The following is a 16,778-nucleotide window of genomic DNA, read 5'->3' as shown; positions in this document are numbered from 1 at the left end:
TCTGATCTTGAACATAACAGGCGATTGCCAACTACTGAGCCCCAGAAAAGATATTTCAGCTGGGACAATGAAAATTTGATTCAGGATATGAGTTTATCTCCGAGAGGTTGTGGTTGTAACCAACCCATACCTCTCACCTTGAGATGAAGGGGTGGTAAGCCAGACATAAATATGAGCCAGGCTTCCCTGATTTCTTCAGAAGCCAGCTCAGGGGAAGAATGCAAAAGGGAAAAGAAAAAATGCAACCTCTTAAGTCTCACAGCAAAGGACAGATTCAATTAAAGACCCTGAAGGTGCTAAATTCAAAGAATCTAGGAATAGAAGTGGATGCGGACCTCTTTCCAAGTACAATGGTTCTGGAGCCAGGGGATAGGTTCATTCGAAGGACCTGAAGGTGCTGAATTCAGGTAACTCAGGAGTAGAAGTAGATGTAGGCCTCTTTCTCGGCACAAAGGGTTCAGTAGTCAGAGTTGAGCTGGTGAAAATGCCATGGGTTTCTGTGTCTTCTGGGGGCATTTTCTTTTTAATAAAAGAAAATAATCAAATGATTTCTAGGATACAGAACTGAGAGTGCTTCCCAACTTTTTCTCTTCTATTCATACTAAATACTATTGTACTTCATTCTTTCACTAATCCTCAGTTCCCAAACTCTTATTTTGCCCTACACTTTGATACTCTGCCCAAATCATGCTCATTTTCCTTTCTTTTCCAGTGTCATGTAGCAGAAATAGCATGAGATTTAGATTTGGTAGACATAGATTCAAATCAGAATCTATATAGCATGATGGATAGATTGGGTAGACTTGAAACTAGGAAGACCTGAGTAAAAATTTTGTCTCAGACTCTTATTAGATGTGTGAACCTAAGCAAGTGACATAACAATAATATCTACCTCCTAGAGTTGCTGTGAGAGTAAAATAATGTTTGTGAGACATTTTGCAAACTATAAACAAATGCTAAATATAATTGAATTGTAAAGGGCAGGGACTTTGGAGAAATATAGTTAAGGCTCAGTATGATTGATTTAAACAAGGTATTAACTCAGTGGAATTGATAAGAAATAGTTATCTAGTTTAGCATGTGAGTTCTCTAGTTCAGTATGACTGATTTAATCTTACAACAAATAATGGTTCACTAGTGATATAATGATTGGTTTATACTCAGTATACTGTAATGATGTAATGGTAATAGAGCATATAAAACTGGGGACAAACTGAGCCAGAGAGAGATTTCAAGACAGAGAAGTCATGGTGGCTCTCCTGCTTCCTCCATTGAAACCAAGACCCATTCTAGAAGGCCTCCAGAAAGCTAGCCGTAGGGGGAAAAAAGCTAGCTGAGCCACAGATGAAGGAGACAGACTGTGAAGGAGATAATAAAGAATTTGGACTTTATCCCTTGATTACTCTGCTAAAATGAAGGCTGGTCCCAAGACCTCCAGAAAGCTAACTAGGACATTACATTAAACCACTGCTACTATGTGATTATGAACAAGTGACTTAATTCCTATACAACTTAGTTTCTTTATCTTGAAAATGGACTAAATGATCTCTAAAAACTATTAACAAATTGGTATCTTGTGAACCTTTCTCAATGTGTGCTCTTCTCATATAGTTTTGTCATCTCTGGGTTATCAGGTGTACTTCTCAGGGTAGTATGGGATCTTTGAAGTCATCTAGTCACATTCTATATCAATAGGAATCCCCTTTGTAACATTCTTGATAAGTACTCATCAAATATCTACTTGAAGTGAGGGGGAATCCTTGGTAGAAGAGGAATAGTTCTAATTGTTAGCAAGTATTTCGTTACAATGAATCAAAACATTTCTGAAATTTCTAGGCAGTGCTTCCAGGTCTGGACTCCAAGGGCCAAAAAGAACAAGTCTGATCTGCTTTCCCTTAACAGTCCTTTAACAACTTCCTAAATCTTCTCATCTCTAGACTAAATATATATTTTTCCAATAACCACAATAATTTGCAGATATAGTATACTCCTCACCACAGCCCTGTAAGGCAGACAAGTTATTATCATCTCTGTTTTACTGATGAGGAAACAACCTGGAAGGTTGTAACCCATTCATATAAGAAGATACATCTAATGACTCTCTGGTGGGATAAAAACTCAAGTCTCTTGAGGGAGTTCAGAGTCCAGCTCTATCTACTATACTATATTGCTTGTTTTATGGCATAGAGTCTAGTCCTCTAGATTTTTCTTCCTCCTGAAAACCCATTTTACCACCATCCCTCTTCTTTTTGTGCCAACCTAAAAATGAGGAGGTATTTGGAACCATATTAAAACAAGTTGGCTGCTATCATCTTAGGTTCTCTTCTATAGTATAGCATTCAATGAAAAGCTCAAAAATGTCTATTGGATGGGATGGTATATTTAATTTGTCTAAAATAACTTGTCTTTGGGGAAGAAGTCATACTTGCTTAAGAGTGAAAAAAAATTTCAACAAAAATTTCAATTTTAGTTCTAAATTTCAACCTTAACCAGTTTCATGAAGGCAATAATCTAGTTTCCTGAAGGTAGTTTCACAAAATATCTCCAACTACAGCCTTTTTTTTCCTGAGCTTCAAACCCACATTTCTGATCTCTCTCATCCCCATGACTCGCCAGTGCAATCTCTACCTCCATTACATGTTGGTGAACTACTACAATATCCACCCACCACTCCCCTCTGGACAGTTAGGAGGTGTAGGGAATAGACTGCCTAACCTAGATTCAAGAAGATCTGCATTCAAATCCAAGCTCATATCTTTTCTAGTGTGTGTGTGTCCTTGGGCAAATGACTTAAACTTGCCTTAGTTTCTTTATCTATAAAATGGGGATAATAAGAGCACCTACCTCTTAGGGCTGTTGTGATGATCAAATGAGATAATTTTGTAAGTGCATTTAGGACAATTCCTGGCACATTCCAGACACCACATAAATATTAGCTATTGTTATTACTATTTTTAGACTTAAGAAATTCCCAGAAAAATCTTGCTAATGCATATGATCTTATTGCTCCAGGACTCCCAGATCTTTGGGGGCTTCCCAATGTTTATGGGATAACTCAAATTTTCTTGGTCTTGCATTCAAGATCCTGAACAATCCAGCTCCAGCTTCCTTTTGCATTCCTTTCTTCCATTTCACTAAATTGGCACTCATCAGAACCACAGGCACATCACATCATCTTTTTAATTTGCTTGGCTAATGCCATTTCCTACCTCACACTCCCACCAATTTTGCTCTACTAAAATAATAGTTTTAATGACCCAGCTCCAATTTTGCCCTAGTAATAGTTTTAATGACCCAGCTCCAATTCTAGCTCCTCTTTCAAATCTTCTTGACCTTCCTAAGCCCAACCTTCTGTGATTTTTCCATCACTTTGCTTCTACTTCTCTTATATATTGACTTCCTTCTGTTTTGCATTTTTATCAAACTCCTACATGCTGACTTCCCCCATTAGATAATAAAATAACCCACTTCAGGGCGGAGACCTAGGCTTATTTTTGTATTCTTAGTCCAAATCACATATCCTTGAATAAAATATTTGCTTAATGAAGATCGCCCTTAATAACTTTTGATCCTATGAGTTGATTTTAACTATTTATCAAAGGGGCAAATTACTTGAAATAAGGTTTCTATTTAATTTATGAGCAGCAGATCAATGAGAGAGGTTCACATTCAATCAATTAATTGTCTGTCTTCTAAATTCTCCATCTTAAGAGAAAAAGACCTGCATATTCAAGAATGTTTGTGGCAGCCCTCTTTGTAGTGGCTAGAAACTGGAAACTGAGTGGATGCCCATCAATTGGAGAATGGCTGAATAAATTGTGGTATATGAATATTATGGAATATTTTTGTTCTGTAAGAAATGACCAACAGGATGATTTCAGAAAGGCCTGGAGAGACTTACATGAACTGATGCTGAGTGAAATGAGCAGGACCAGGAGATCGTTATATACTTCAACAACAATACTATATAATGATCAATTCTGATGGACCTGGCCATCTTCAACAATGAGATGAACCAAATCAGTTCCAACAAAGCAGTAATGAATTGAACCAGCTACACCCAGTAAAAAGAACTCTGGGAGATGACTATGAACCACTATATAGAATTCCCAATCCCTCTATTTTTGTCCGCCTGCATTTTTTTATTTCTTTCACAGGCTAATTGTACACTATTTCAAAGTCTGATTCTTTTTATACAGCAAAATAACTGTTTGGACATGTATACTAATATTGTATTTAATTTGTACTTTAACATATTTAACATATATTGGTCAACCTGCCATCTGGGGGAGGAGGTGAGGGGAAGGAGGAGAAAAATTGGAACAAAAGGTTTGGCAGATGTCAATGCTGTAAAATTACTCATACATATAACTTGTAAATAAAAAGGTATTTAAAAAAATAAATTCTCCATCTTATTTGTTATTACTATCATTATGCAATCATAATGTGGCTTAGGAATAGACTATGCCATGGAAGCCAGGCAATAATGCTTTCTAGAAGCCATCAGAAACTGGATCTCCAGGAAGCTATTCAAATACAACATTTATGGTTGGGCCTGAAGACAGGTGAGAACTTCTCAACATCTTGTGACTAGTCATATTTGCAAAGGTGAAAGGGAGATGAATGAAAAGGGGCTTGGAGATATCAAGCCAAATCCAAAAAGGGATACAGTATCTTTTACCCAGCTCTTTACTCATTTGAAGGCCCAAATCCAAAAATAATTAGGCTTCATGATTCTGGGTATTGTGTCTTAGAGCAAGAGTGACTACTTGAATCATTACCTTCAATTCTGCTGAAACACTACCCAGAATAGGCTCTTAAGGTCTCAGAGATAACAAGAATTATGTGTGACTCTGTTACTATGGTAGCTACCTTATTAAAAGATGTCTCTTTTGTCTGGGACCTAGATGAGACAGTGATTACCAAAAAACTGGTATCATTTCTTTTGGTTAGGTAAAGTGTATGATTAGGTCAGAGATCCCAAATGTAATTACTAGTGAATGCTCTTGACATAGCCTTCTTTCTAACAAAACTAAAGGAAAATTTGATTTTCATATTGTCAGAACTCAGGTTCTTTTTTGCACATATATATATTTATAATTTGATTCTGGACACTGGAAAACTGAAGAATTTGCTGCTTATCACTCACCATATATATTATGTCCCACTTAACAGGCAAAGGATTATACCAATATGCCTCAAGATATATTCATTTCCTAGAATCTGATTGCTTGTTGCTTGTTCAGTCATGTATGACTCTCTGTTGAACCCATTTGGGTTTGTTTGTTTGTTTTTTTTTTGACAAGGCATTATAATGGGTTTGCCATTTCCTTTTCCAGCTCATTTTACAGATGAGATTAAAGCAGTCAGGGTTAAGTGACTTGCCCAGGGTCTCACAACTAGTTGTGTCTGAGGCCAAATTTGAACTCAGGAAGATCTTCCTGACTTGAAACCCGAAACTCCATACATATAGCTGGCCCAAGAATCTGGTAGGTATCTACAAGTTGTATCTTAAGAATTGAACTACTCACCATTGAAATGGAGAACAGGGAATTATCAAAAGACATATCTGTAACGGGAGAAGAACAAAAGACAGGTATATAGCATTATTATTAAAAAAAAAAAATTCTCATCCACCCAAGCCTTATAGATTCTAGCATGAATCACATGACTAAAATTATGCTTCTCTACCACAAGAGAAGACAAACTGTTCTTCAGAGGAAAAAGGGAAATCTAGGAAAACAACTTTCTCAAATATAAGAAATTAAGTATTACTTTGTCTCCTTATATCTTCATGGTAGTCTTCCATACTTTCCCCTTGTCATTGATTGTGTAGTTACTGCAATGAAGTTAGTTATAAATAGAGACTTCAGACTTGAAAAGTGAGGGTGAGCTAATGCTTTGTACTCTACTGCTCCTAATGGGCAGTCCCAAAACTGGGCTAACTTAGGGGTCTGTAGACCCCTATAACCTCAGAAGAGGCTGGTTGTCTAAGACAAGTGGTATAGGAAAAGACAGACTATGGAGACTACACTACTCAACTTCGAATCAGGGTCATGTACCTGAAGTAGTATAGTTTATCTTGGTCCAGCAGGATTCTTGCTCTCTGCAAATGAAAGAATAAAAATTATTCCTCTGATCTAAATGTTTTTAAAAAGCACTTTTTACGCATTACTATTGTTTGTGCAGATTTTAAACACTACAGAGCACCCCAAAAATCTTGGTGCAGTTTGAAGATATTAAAAAAGTATAATGTAGAAGAGTAGCAATTGTATCTTATTGATCTTTCTATATTTTTCATCATAATATACTCCTTTAAACACATAATTTTTTTTTCTTTTTCTTTTTTTTTCATTGTGGATGCAAAAACAATATTTTTTTTATTGTTGAATTAAATTTCTTTTTTTATATGTTTTATTTTATTTTATAATAATTTTATATTAACAGAATCCATGCCAGGGTAATTTTTTTACAACATTATCCTTTGTACTCGCTTCTGTTCCGATTTTTCCCTTCTCTCCCTCCACCCCCTCCCCTAGATGGCAAGCAGTCCTATATATGTTAGATATGTTGCAGTATATCCTAGATACAATATATGTTTGCAGAATCGAACAGTTCTCTTATTGCACAGGGACAATTGGATTCAGAAGGTAAAAATAACCCGGGAAAAAAAACAAAAATGCAAATAGTTCACATTCATTTCCCAGTTAAACATATAATTGTTGCTTAAATGTTTTTTAAATGGAATTTGTAAAATCAAATTGGCTAATAAATAAATAGAAGGAGTAGCTATAAAAAAATGATGCTGATTCTATAAGGCACAAATGAATATTTACTTTGAATTGTTAAGTGACACCTTACATGTAAAAAGTTTGGGTGATATGAGCCAGGAAGGGAAAATACCATATCTCCCAATACTAAAAGGAACTTTACTTTTTTTTTTTCCCCAGATAGGAAAATGAGAAATCCAGAGAAAGGTTTAAATCTTAGGCTCCCCAAGAACTCTTTAGAACCCACTTCCCACTTGGAATCTGAGCAACATAACAAGGATTGCCTCCATGACACTGTTACCTTCCATCCCCAAGTGGGCTGTCTTAGTATAGGATCCAAGTGGGAGTCTTCATGGACTCTGAAGGAAGCCATTCCTACCTTCTTCATTCACATAACCTGAACCAATTATTTTCTAAAAATGCTCTGAATCTATCCCCATTATTCTATCCCAGGACAAAAAGTATGAAAACTGATGTTTCCTCCATCACATGCTCCCGGAAGTTCTCCTGGACCCACCTCACCTTTTTTTCTGAAGGTTTGTGACTTTAACTGGCAAAAATAAAAACAACAAACAATGAAGTATTAGATTGTTTCACCAATAAGTTTATATTGCAAAGAGCAATTCTTTAAAGACTTTTCAATTCCAGAATCAAACCTGGCATTTCCAGGCCCTAATCTGTCTTTCTTGTTTCACTGAGGGAAACAAAGTCAGGCACAGATTTATGTAATGGAAGGGGGCCAGGGATCCTCACAAGAAACAGTATTCTCTAGGAAAGTGAGGCTTTGGGAAAATACTAAGTAGGAAAAAATCTCCCTCTCCCCCTGAATAATTTAAAGGACTTGGAAATGCATGTCTTCCTTAATAATAGGGTATTTTTTTTCTCTTGTTCAGATAAAAAAATCCATGTACCTTGTCTAATCTTTAGAACAGCCACAACCAGCATCACAATGAGGATTAATGCTCCAACCAGACTCAGGGACAGTGGTAAGATCCAAGAGGGCACTAGAAAATAGGAATATTGAGTTTGGACAGGTCAAGGAGAGAGAAGCAATAGAAATGAAAGGGAAAGAGGTACTTAAGATACCTCCTCACAAAGGATAGGCTTGCTGGGTTGGGAACGCCAGAAAATTAGGTTAGACTCCTATTCTACCATACTACAAGATGCAGAGGACCTTGCTTCTCTGAGGCTTTGGAGGTGATCAACTGATCAGGACTGTACTAGAGTGTAGAGAGGATTTACTCTACTTAGTGAAAGTTATTTCTTCTAGAAAGGACCAACAATTTTTTACCTCATTTCTGTATTGGGGCCTTGTGACACCCAAAGACATCCCCAGAACAGATCTGCCTGCCTTTGAGAAATTACTCCTGGGAATAGGAGCCATTCCAGCTCTCCCTCCCTCTTTGCTTTTCTTTCTCAAAAGATTTACTCTACCTGGAGCAGTTGGAAGAGTTGTAGTTGGCACCCCATAAACTGGAAAAGAAAAATCAGAGAAAGTGAGCAATTTTCCTGGGACATGGATCTGACTTCTTCCATGATTCCATTATATGTTCAGAGTATAACACAGGATACTTTTTGACAGTTTTGTAGCTAGCTACTGTTGCATGTTAAATTGTGAACTCGAATACATCATCTTCCTACCTTGGAAAATCACCATGTAAATTATCCAGGAAGTAAAGCACATAACGAGAGAGTGTGGGGTAGGATAAATTAAATGGGAGAGGTTATGGGGTAGGATAGATGAAATGGGACCAACCCACAAGGAGATGGAAGAATGAGCAACCAGAAGGGACTGGAATCATCTCACATGATACAAAGTGTCAAAAAGCAAGCTGGCCCTTACCTGGAAAGGTCACATTCACTGGTTTGCTGAAGTCTGAGAATTGCTTGGCAATCTCCCCCATCACACTGTATTGACATTGGTACTGTGCTGTAAGGCCTTCACTCACATTGGCCACTGTGAAAACCACTCCTTGTTGGGCCTCGTGTGCCTGCAGTGTCTGGACCACTCCATCACCATGGAACAGTGAGAACTCAGCTTCCTGGAAGCCAGGAGGGGCCACACAGTGAAGGTAGATGGGATCCCCTGGTTTGCTAGGGTATGGAGGGGCCTGGGAAATAGAAGGAGCTGGTATTGCCAAAGAGCCTGAAAAATAAAGTACACAAAGGAATTTTGAGTGTGGATTGAATTCAGTGGGGAGAATTCATGGGGATGTCTGCTGGATTTGGGTTCAAATGTCAGCACTCATATGGGCTCTAGGGTAAGTCACTGCAATTCACCAAACCTAATCTGTAAAATGGTGTTAAGAAAGCTTCTAACTTCTCTTTTATCTCTAAATCTATGACCCAGATCCCAGAAGGGATAATAAGTTCTTCTCTAGAATGACAATACATTTAGTCCCTCAGCTGACTTCAGAGAATGGCCTCGACACTCTCCAGACAGGAATCTTCCAGGGTTATCTTTCAGGGGCTCATGGGTCATGGGGTTACACTCATCCTCTCAAAAGCAAAACCAAAGGCTTGGACACACCATCATCCTATGTCTTTCAAAGCAGATTGCAAAGCACATATTCCTGGGGTTAGGATCCTGAAATTGATATTACACCCTGAGAAATCAGTACAAACCAGACTCCTTTTCTTCAGTTCTGGCAAACATTGGCAAAGGTTCCCAGATATTCTGTTCTGCAAATTAGGAAGAGATTTCTGATGCCTAAAGTGTCATTAGGTAAAGAAACTTACCTGTTACAAAAAAGAGGACTTTCCAGGGCATCTCTTCAACGAGTTCAGTTATAATTCTGGCTGAAGAGAGAGACACACCAAACCAAATGCTCACAACCTTGTGAGGCAAGAAGAAAAAGAGTTTACGAGGGCAGTTTCCTCATCTAGAGAGGAAATTGCACACTCTTGAACTGAAAGGGAATCGATGTTTTACCCTCCCCTTTTACAAATAGTATGTCAAACCAAAGAAGCTAAGTTCCATATTTTCAGTTGAATTCTACAGATTTTTACAAATTTGAGACCAATGGATTTTTTGCTTTTCCTTTAAAGGCAGTGGAAAAGGAGGTCACTTGATTTTTTGACTACCCCTATTCTTAAGTAAAAACCTTAGAATGTTAAAATTTGGAATAAAAACCTTGACTATTTTCTTGAATTAGTCTTGAATTGGGCTGTTTTCAACCTTAGAGAGAATCTTATTAATCGGGGGAAAAAAACTACTAACCCCAGTCCTTTAACTGTTCTGCAATAGAAACCTCTTTCTCCCTGCCTTAGCAATAATTTATGTTTGCTTGTGTCTCTCAGGATTTTGAATTCAAAGGTGTCTTGGGATTACATTTTGGAAAAAGATATAGATGGATATGTCAGTGAGAATGCACATAATAAGAGGATCAACCATACAATTCCAAGACTTATGATGGAGAGAGCTTTTGTATACAGAAAGAGGACTATAGGGAGTGAATATGGATCACAACATAGTATTTCATCTTTTTTTTTTTCTTTTTGATCTGATTTTTCTTGTGCAGCATATGTGGAAATGTATTTAGAAGAATTGCACATGTTTAATTGGATTACTTGCTGTCTAGGGGAGGGGAATGGGGAGAGAAAAATGTGGAACACAAGGTTTTACAGGGGTGAATGTTGAAAACTATCTTTGCATATATTTTGAAAATAAAACCATTAAAATTAAGAAAAATAAAATCAATGATGGGCAAAGAAAAAAAGAGTAACAAAGTAACTTCCCTCCACCCTTACTCATTTTATTATCATAAATGTATGAAATATAAATTAGCTACTATATCAAGGACTGTGAGACTGATAAATCTAAATGTTATCCTTTTTTAAATTGTTTATTGAGCATATTGTAAACATCTTCAACACACTAGAACTTTCCAAGGTTGAAGTGCAGGAAAGTGTGAGTATGCTTAATTTGGCAATTAAAGCCCTTTGTAATCTCCTTTTCCTTTCAGTTTTATATTAAGTGCTATATAGCAGAAAGAACTGTTTTTAAGTGTCAGAAGATCCAAGTTTGAATCTTGTTTCCAGTGTTTACTGTGTAAAAACCTTTGTGATTTTGTTCCTTATCTTTAAGATAGGGATAATATCCTTTGCATTACCTTAATGATGGTTATTTAAAAAACATTTCTTATAAACCTCTGAGTATAATTATTACTGCCCTTTACACATAATTGTTCATCTCCCCTTGCCATATCAATATATGAATTGAAAGGTAAGCTGATCCTCCATGCCTGCAATTCACTCTTTCATCTCAACTTGCTGAAATCTTCCTCTTTTCAAGTCCTATCTCTGGAGCTACTTCCTCCAAGAAGTCAATTTCCTCATCTGAAGGTGATTTTTCCTGCAAAATTTCCCCGGGAAACTCAATGTGTCAGCTATTATGATTTGCCTGAATTGCTCTCTTTACATACTACTTTGTTTTATACAGTATGGAGAGTCACTCATCCTTTTCAATTATAAAGGCCTTGAATAAGTAAATCCCATTTAAGTGTTTTATCAGATGCAAAGTACTTTTGTCACAGCCACCCTGTTAGTGCAATTATTAATCTCATTTTACAGATGAAGAAACGGGGTGAAGTAACTTAACCATCACCCCACAGATATTAAATCTTTGGTTCATGATACAAAACAGGTCTCCAAGTGCCTCCATTAAGTTATCCTTCAGGGGAGGGAAAAGTCCAGGATTCAAATACTCCCTGCTACCCCTCCAAAACTTCGGAGAAATCTGGAAAGGCCTGTGGGAACCGATGGCAAAGAACAATTTACGCAGTAAGGCAATATTGTAAGGATAATCAGCTTGGAAAGACTTAGGAACTGATTAACACAGTGATCTAGCACAATTCCAAAGAACTGATGCTATCCACTTTCAGATGGAGAACCAGTTGTAAACTGAAGCCACTTTTTTCTTCCTTTTTCTTGACTTTATTTGGGGGGTGGACGTGACTCATGCAGAAATTTTTTTTGCATGTAATAGAACTTGGTTTTCTTGATCGGTAACGGAGGAGGGGAAGAAGAGAATTTGGAACTGGAAATACATATCTATGTATCTATCTATTCTTCGTCCTGGTCCTCCCTCTCCACGCAGCCTAAAGCAAGTCATTTGACCTCCTAGTTTCCTCAAATGTGGAAGAATGGGAGAATGTTAGATTCAGGGCCACCCAGAAACTCAGTTGCAGGAAGGAACAGAGGTCACAGGCAGAGGGTGGGGTCAGGCTCCTCCCTGGGAAGGGAGGGCCACGAGAGCCCCACACCACCCCACGTTCAGCTAGACCACGCGAAGAGGCGGGGAAGCCTCCTAACAGCCAACGGCTTCCCGCTCGGGGCATTTTGGGAAACAGTGGTGGGGCTCCTTCGTAAGGACTTTCGGCCCCTCCTTCTAGCTTGGTCTTTAGCTGTCTCAATGACTGCCTGCGGGGGACGGCCCATCTGGAGCGCTGGTTTCGTTCCACCGAGTCCCCGCGGAAGTACTGCTTTCAGAGAGGAAGGAAACGAAGGGGAAGCATTGCCTCTTTCCAATCCCAGCGATGGACTGAAGGGGCGGGATTCCTCGCTCGACAGGCAGGAGTGGGCGCCAATCAGGCAGCGAGGCTGCAGGGCTGCGGAGCCAAGTCTTAAAGGAACCCCGTCCCTTTCTCACACTGCCGGATGACCCGGATGATGGCGGTAAGGGCGGCCTTGGCCCTATTCTTGGCGGCATGGCTGTCGCCGCTGGTGGCCGGGACAGGCTCTCGGGCTCCCCCACCTCAGGATGGGGAGTTCACATTTTTGCTGCCCGCTGGCCGTAAACAGTGTTTCTACCAGCCCGCACCAGGCAACGCTAGCCTGGAGGCCGAGTATCAGGTAGGGGCGAGGGTGGGGGGTTGGGGAATCTGAAGGAAGGGGGAGGGGAGTTTGAGCGGGACTGGGGACCCTTTGTGGGCGGAGCCAGAGTTTTGGTCCTCTAGGGGCGGTTCATAGTTCGGAGCCCTGATGACTAAGGGGGCGGGGCCAGAGCCAGGCATCTCAAGAAGGGGCGGGGCTAGAACAAGAGGTGGGGAGGGTCTTAGAGCCTGAGATTTAAAAGGCGGGGTTAGGAAAAAAAAAGTGCCTCGGAAGGGCGGGGCCAGAGCTAAGGGCGGGGGCTGATGGGGAGCGCCGTTGGTATCCTGCTACCCTCCCCCTTCCCCCCCCCCCCCCCCGCCCCCACCTCCCGGCCCAGGACTGAACTAGAGAGAGCCGGGATAGCCCTACCTGCATTCAAGGTAGGCCCCTGTTTGGCCTCTATCCCCAGGTCATTGGAGGAGCAGGGTTAGATGTGGACTTCTCCTTGGAGAGCCCTCGGGGGGTGCTGCTGGTTAGTGAGTACCGCAAGTCGGACGGGGTGCACACGTGAGTATGCCTTCTCCCGGCCCCTCGCTGTCTCCCCTTTACCTCCCAGCCTGGCTGCCCTACTTAAGAAGGGTTTGGTTACATCTGCTAAGCCTGACCTGGCCTCAGGTTACCCACTGCTAGCTGCCAGGGCTGCAGGGGCATCTCATCTCCTTGGCAGAATGGGGTGATTGGGCAAGTCACCCTATCCAACTTGAGAAGTTGCTCATTCCCGTCTCATCTCCAGGGTGGAGCCCACAGAGTTGGGAGACTACAAGCTGTGTTTTGACAACTCCTTCAGCACCATTTCAGAGAAGCTAGTCTTCTTTGAGCTTATATTTGACAGTCTACAAGATGAGGAGGATAGTGATGGCGATGGTTGGGCTGATGTGGTGGAGCCTGAAGAAATGCTTGATATTAAGATTGAGGACATTAAGGTAGGAACTGGATTCCTTCCCCCAGCCCAGCATCTGTTCTTCCTGACCTGGCCCCTACAGAGCAGTTCTGGAATAAAAAAGAAATGCTACTAAGGGTTTATATTTAAATAATATTTTGAAGTTTACCAAACGCTTCCCTTGTGACACAATGAAATAGTGCAGATATTAGTTTATTTTTAAATGTGAAGAAGTCAGAGGTACAGCAGCTTGCCCAAGGTCTTTTGGCTAGAAGTAGGATCAAAATTTTGCCCTACTTGGCTTCTATTGCACCACTAAACGTCCTCAATCCTCACTGCCTAGGACTGCTTTGGTTTTATTGAGAAATCTGGGTCCAACTGGGCTAAGAGATTGCCTTTACCTGAACACAATTCTCTTACTTGGTCTTCCTTTAAAAGGAATTCCCTGCCCAATTTGTGGGACTTGGGCAGATGTTAAGCCTGGGTGGGCTGCGCTCCAGAAGTGTGGGGCCGTCTCAGTTTCAGGGACCATTTTGACCACTTTGTCTGAGGAGTTTGCGGTTACTTTTCCACAGGAATCCATTGAGATGATGAAGACAAGGCTGGAGCGCAGTATCCAGGTGCTGACTCTGTTGAGGGCTTTTGAGGCTCGAGACCGTAACCTGCAGGAGGGCAACTTGGAGAGAGTTAACTTCTGGTCTGCTGTTAACGTAGGGCTGCTGCTCTTGGTGGCTGTACTCCAAGTGTGCACGCTCAAAGGCCTCTTCCAGGATAAGAGAGTTGTGCGCACATAACCCTCCCTGGAGAGGGGAGCTGTGGGAGGGAATGGGGGTGGGTGGGTTGGAGGGAGTCTCTCTCTCCTGTCCAGGGTCTATTCATAGCCCTGGGTTGAGGAACAATTGGACTTCCTTGGGGGAAGCAATTTAAAACTGATCAAGAAAGGGTCAGGAGAAGCCTGGGGCACTGATCCCTCCCTTCTGTCAAGGATCTTGATGGAACGGGTACTTATGTCAGAGATTTCTTAGGAACTATCCTCTGGAGTTTAGGACACCCCAAACCTGGGTTGAGGAACAATTGGACTTCCTTGGGGGAAGCAATTTAAAACTGATCAAGAAAGGGTCAGGAGAAGCCTGGGGCACTGATCCCTCCCTTCTGTCAAGGATCTTGATGGAATGGGTACTTATGTCAGAGATTTCTTAGGAACTATCCTCTGGAGTTTAGGACACCCCAAACCTAAGCTGAGACAAAGAGGCCTGAGCAGAGAACAGCTGGGATGGTGGGAGTTGCAGCTAGGTGATACAGTATGGACTTGCAGTCCTGGAGGGCTACTGGCTCCATTACTGAAGAAAGCAAAGAGAGAGCAATGGGGTGAAATCTTTTGTTCCAAAGCTGCCCAGAGATTAAGGGTTATCTCCTCCCCCCCTCCCCCAGGTGCCTTAAGTATTGTCCATCCTGGGGCAAACTCCCTTCCCCATCTCACCCTATTCCTCTCTGGCCTTTCTGGGTGTCCCCTAAGTCAGGGTGTGGCCTCATTCTCTAGACTTCAGGCTGAGTTCCCTCCCAGAATGGCCATGTGACCTTTCTCTTATTCCTCTACTCTTGGTATTTCAGTCCCCGCTCCCCCCCAACCATGCCAGCTGTTCAGAGACAAAATTAGCTTTGTGTGGGGCAGGTGCCCAGTCCCCAACAGAAACTAAGAGATGAAGTGGGAACAAGTGGGGGCAACCCCCTTGTGCCTCACCAAGAACTTTTAATGAAACTCAGACACTGTCATATGCTTGCCCAGGACTGTCAGTTTATTGGAGACAGGATGGGTTGTTCTCCTCCAGCCTGGTGCTGCCTGCAGCAAGGGGGAAGGCTTTGGCTCATGGCCTACGTAAAGTTCTAAACAGCACCAGTGTGGCTGCATCCCCAACCAGAGGACTTGACCCACTTCAAATCAAATGAAGGCCCTTGGGACTCAGCTGGCCAAGGGAACAAGGGCAGTACCCTTACTGGGCAGAAAGCTGTTAGCCAAGGGTAGAAAGGGGTGACTCCTGAGCCACATGGAACAAAGTACCAGCTCTGGTTTAATAAATTACTCTTGGAATCGTGGAGTGTGTGGTAACTGGGGCCTAGGCTGGGGGCACAAGTTGATTGCACCTGGGGCCTGTGTCCCTGAAAACCAGGCTATCTGGAAACGAGGCTATTAAGTTTTGGCCTAGAGCAACATGACCAGCAGGAGTGAAAGCCAACTCTCCAAGGTGCCATTGTAGGGAGCTCAGGCCTAGCCTGAATGGGAAAATGCCCCCTCAGCTCCCAAGGCCCACAGGGCAATGCCCTGGGCAAAGGCAGCAGGCTGGCGCCTGTGGAGATGGATGTCTCTCAACCAGACGAAACTCAGAAGAAGGGCCGGGAAGGAGCAGAAGGAGGTGGTCGCCTGAGCACAAGAGAGAAATAGAAACAATAAGTTTAACGTTGTTGTGGAGAGAAGGCTGAAGAATGTTGGAATGGTCAGATCACCAGGTGACTGCCTTCATTGGGGTGCCAAGTTTAGGATAGGTCTAGTAGAGTGGGGACAACTCTACATCTCCCAGGGAGTCAGATCTTAGGGTGAGCTGTGCAAATGCCTCTAAGGCAGAGGATTGAAGTGTTCTGACCGGAACCTTGGGCTTCTGCCAGAATCATTCTCCTCTCAGGGACTACTACCTCTAATTCTGGGAGTCTTGCTCTATACTAGGAGAAAACCTCTGGCCTTGGGAAAGGTAGAAATTTGCAGGCAGTAGGACCTAATCCTCTATGGCATATTTCTAGCTTTGGTTTATTTAGTTGCCTGGCTTTGGACCCACAGGAGAGCTATTCCTAACATCATCTTGCCATTCTTTCAGTACTCTGGTAGGAAACTATAGAAGCAGTTTAAGGACCCCAAGTCTCTAAGAAGCAATTTCTTTGTATTTTATCTAAAGATCTCTGACCAAATTGCCTATTGAAGTAGCTCCATATTCTTAAAGGATAGGAGAGGCTCATGCCTGAAGTTGAGGGTGGGAAGAGGAAGTTCTGGGGACTTGAAGTTCAAGAACTGCTTTTCCATGTCCTGGGGAAAAGCAGTCACTTAAAAAAGATGGATGGAGTAACAGTAGCTAATTCCGAAGTTCCCAGTACTTCCACTGAACTGAAGCTCTCAAAAAGGAGCAGGGTCAGCAATAGGGCTGAGCAAGGATCTGGGACAGCAGACGGAGCCCCAAGAAGCAGATTCCCATCCCCTTTACTCCCAA

General features: G+C 41.7%; 2 protein-coding genes and 1 long non-coding RNA gene across 5 annotated transcripts in view; 1 reads left to right on the top strand and 2 right to left on the bottom strand.

Moving 5' to 3' along the window:
* Window positions 1-502: 502 nt before the first annotated feature.
* LOC127544752 (uncharacterized) lies at window positions 503-7,286 on the bottom strand. Its single transcript, XR_007949525.1, has 3 exons — window positions 6,063-7,286; window positions 5,532-5,569; window positions 503-519 (listed from the first exon to the last, which is right to left on the bottom strand). It is a non-coding gene; the product is annotated as an uncharacterized LOC127544752 (long non-coding RNA).
* A 4,405-nt stretch (window positions 7,287-11,691) lies between these two features.
* On the top strand, window positions 11,692-15,617 carry TMED1 (transmembrane p24 trafficking protein 1). Its single transcript, XM_051971545.1, has 4 exons — window positions 11,692-12,623; window positions 13,054-13,151; window positions 13,378-13,567; window positions 14,100-15,617. The coding sequence occupies exons 1-4, from the start codon at window positions 12,429-12,431 to the stop codon at window positions 14,316-14,318; spliced, it is 702 nt and encodes a 233-aa protein (XP_051827505.1). The 5' UTR covers window positions 11,692-12,428; the 3' UTR covers window positions 14,319-15,617.
* DNM2 (dynamin 2) overlaps window positions 15,298-16,778 on the bottom strand; it is a 75,600-nt gene continuing 74,119 nt past the window's right edge. For all 3 annotated transcript variants that reach the window (XR_007949523.1, XM_051971532.1, XM_051971538.1), the window contains one exon: window positions 15,298-15,943. Coding sequence is in view for 2 of the 3 variants with exons in the window: in XM_051971532.1 (XP_051827492.1) it covers window positions 15,904-15,943 (40 nt within the window). In the remaining variant the exon portion in view is untranslated. The remainder of the gene's footprint in view (window positions 15,944-16,778) is intronic.

This window comes from Antechinus flavipes, chromosome 1 (assembly GCF_016432865.1).
Source record: "Antechinus flavipes isolate AdamAnt ecotype Samford, QLD, Australia chromosome 1, AdamAnt_v2, whole genome shotgun sequence".
NCBI classification, from domain to species: domain Eukaryota; kingdom Metazoa; phylum Chordata; class Mammalia; order Dasyuromorphia; family Dasyuridae; genus Antechinus; species Antechinus flavipes.
The sequence above is the reverse complement of the archived record's forward strand: the minus strand, read 5'-3'. Positions and strand labels throughout refer to the sequence as shown.

Bases quoted from the DNA above. Each gene is read 5' to 3' on its own strand.
- TMED1 (XM_051971545.1), top strand. From the start codon at position 12,429: ATGACCCGGATGATGGCGGTAAGGGCGGCCTTGGCCCTATTCTTGGCG. The intron at 12,624-13,053 runs GTAGGGGCGAGG...CTCTATCCCCAG, and splicing joins GCCTGGAGGCCGAGTATCAG to GTCATTGGAGGAGCAGGGTT. The intron at 13,152-13,377 runs GTGAGTATGCCT...TCTCATCTCCAG, and splicing joins AAGTCGGACGGGGTGCACAC to GGTGGAGCCCACAGAGTTGG.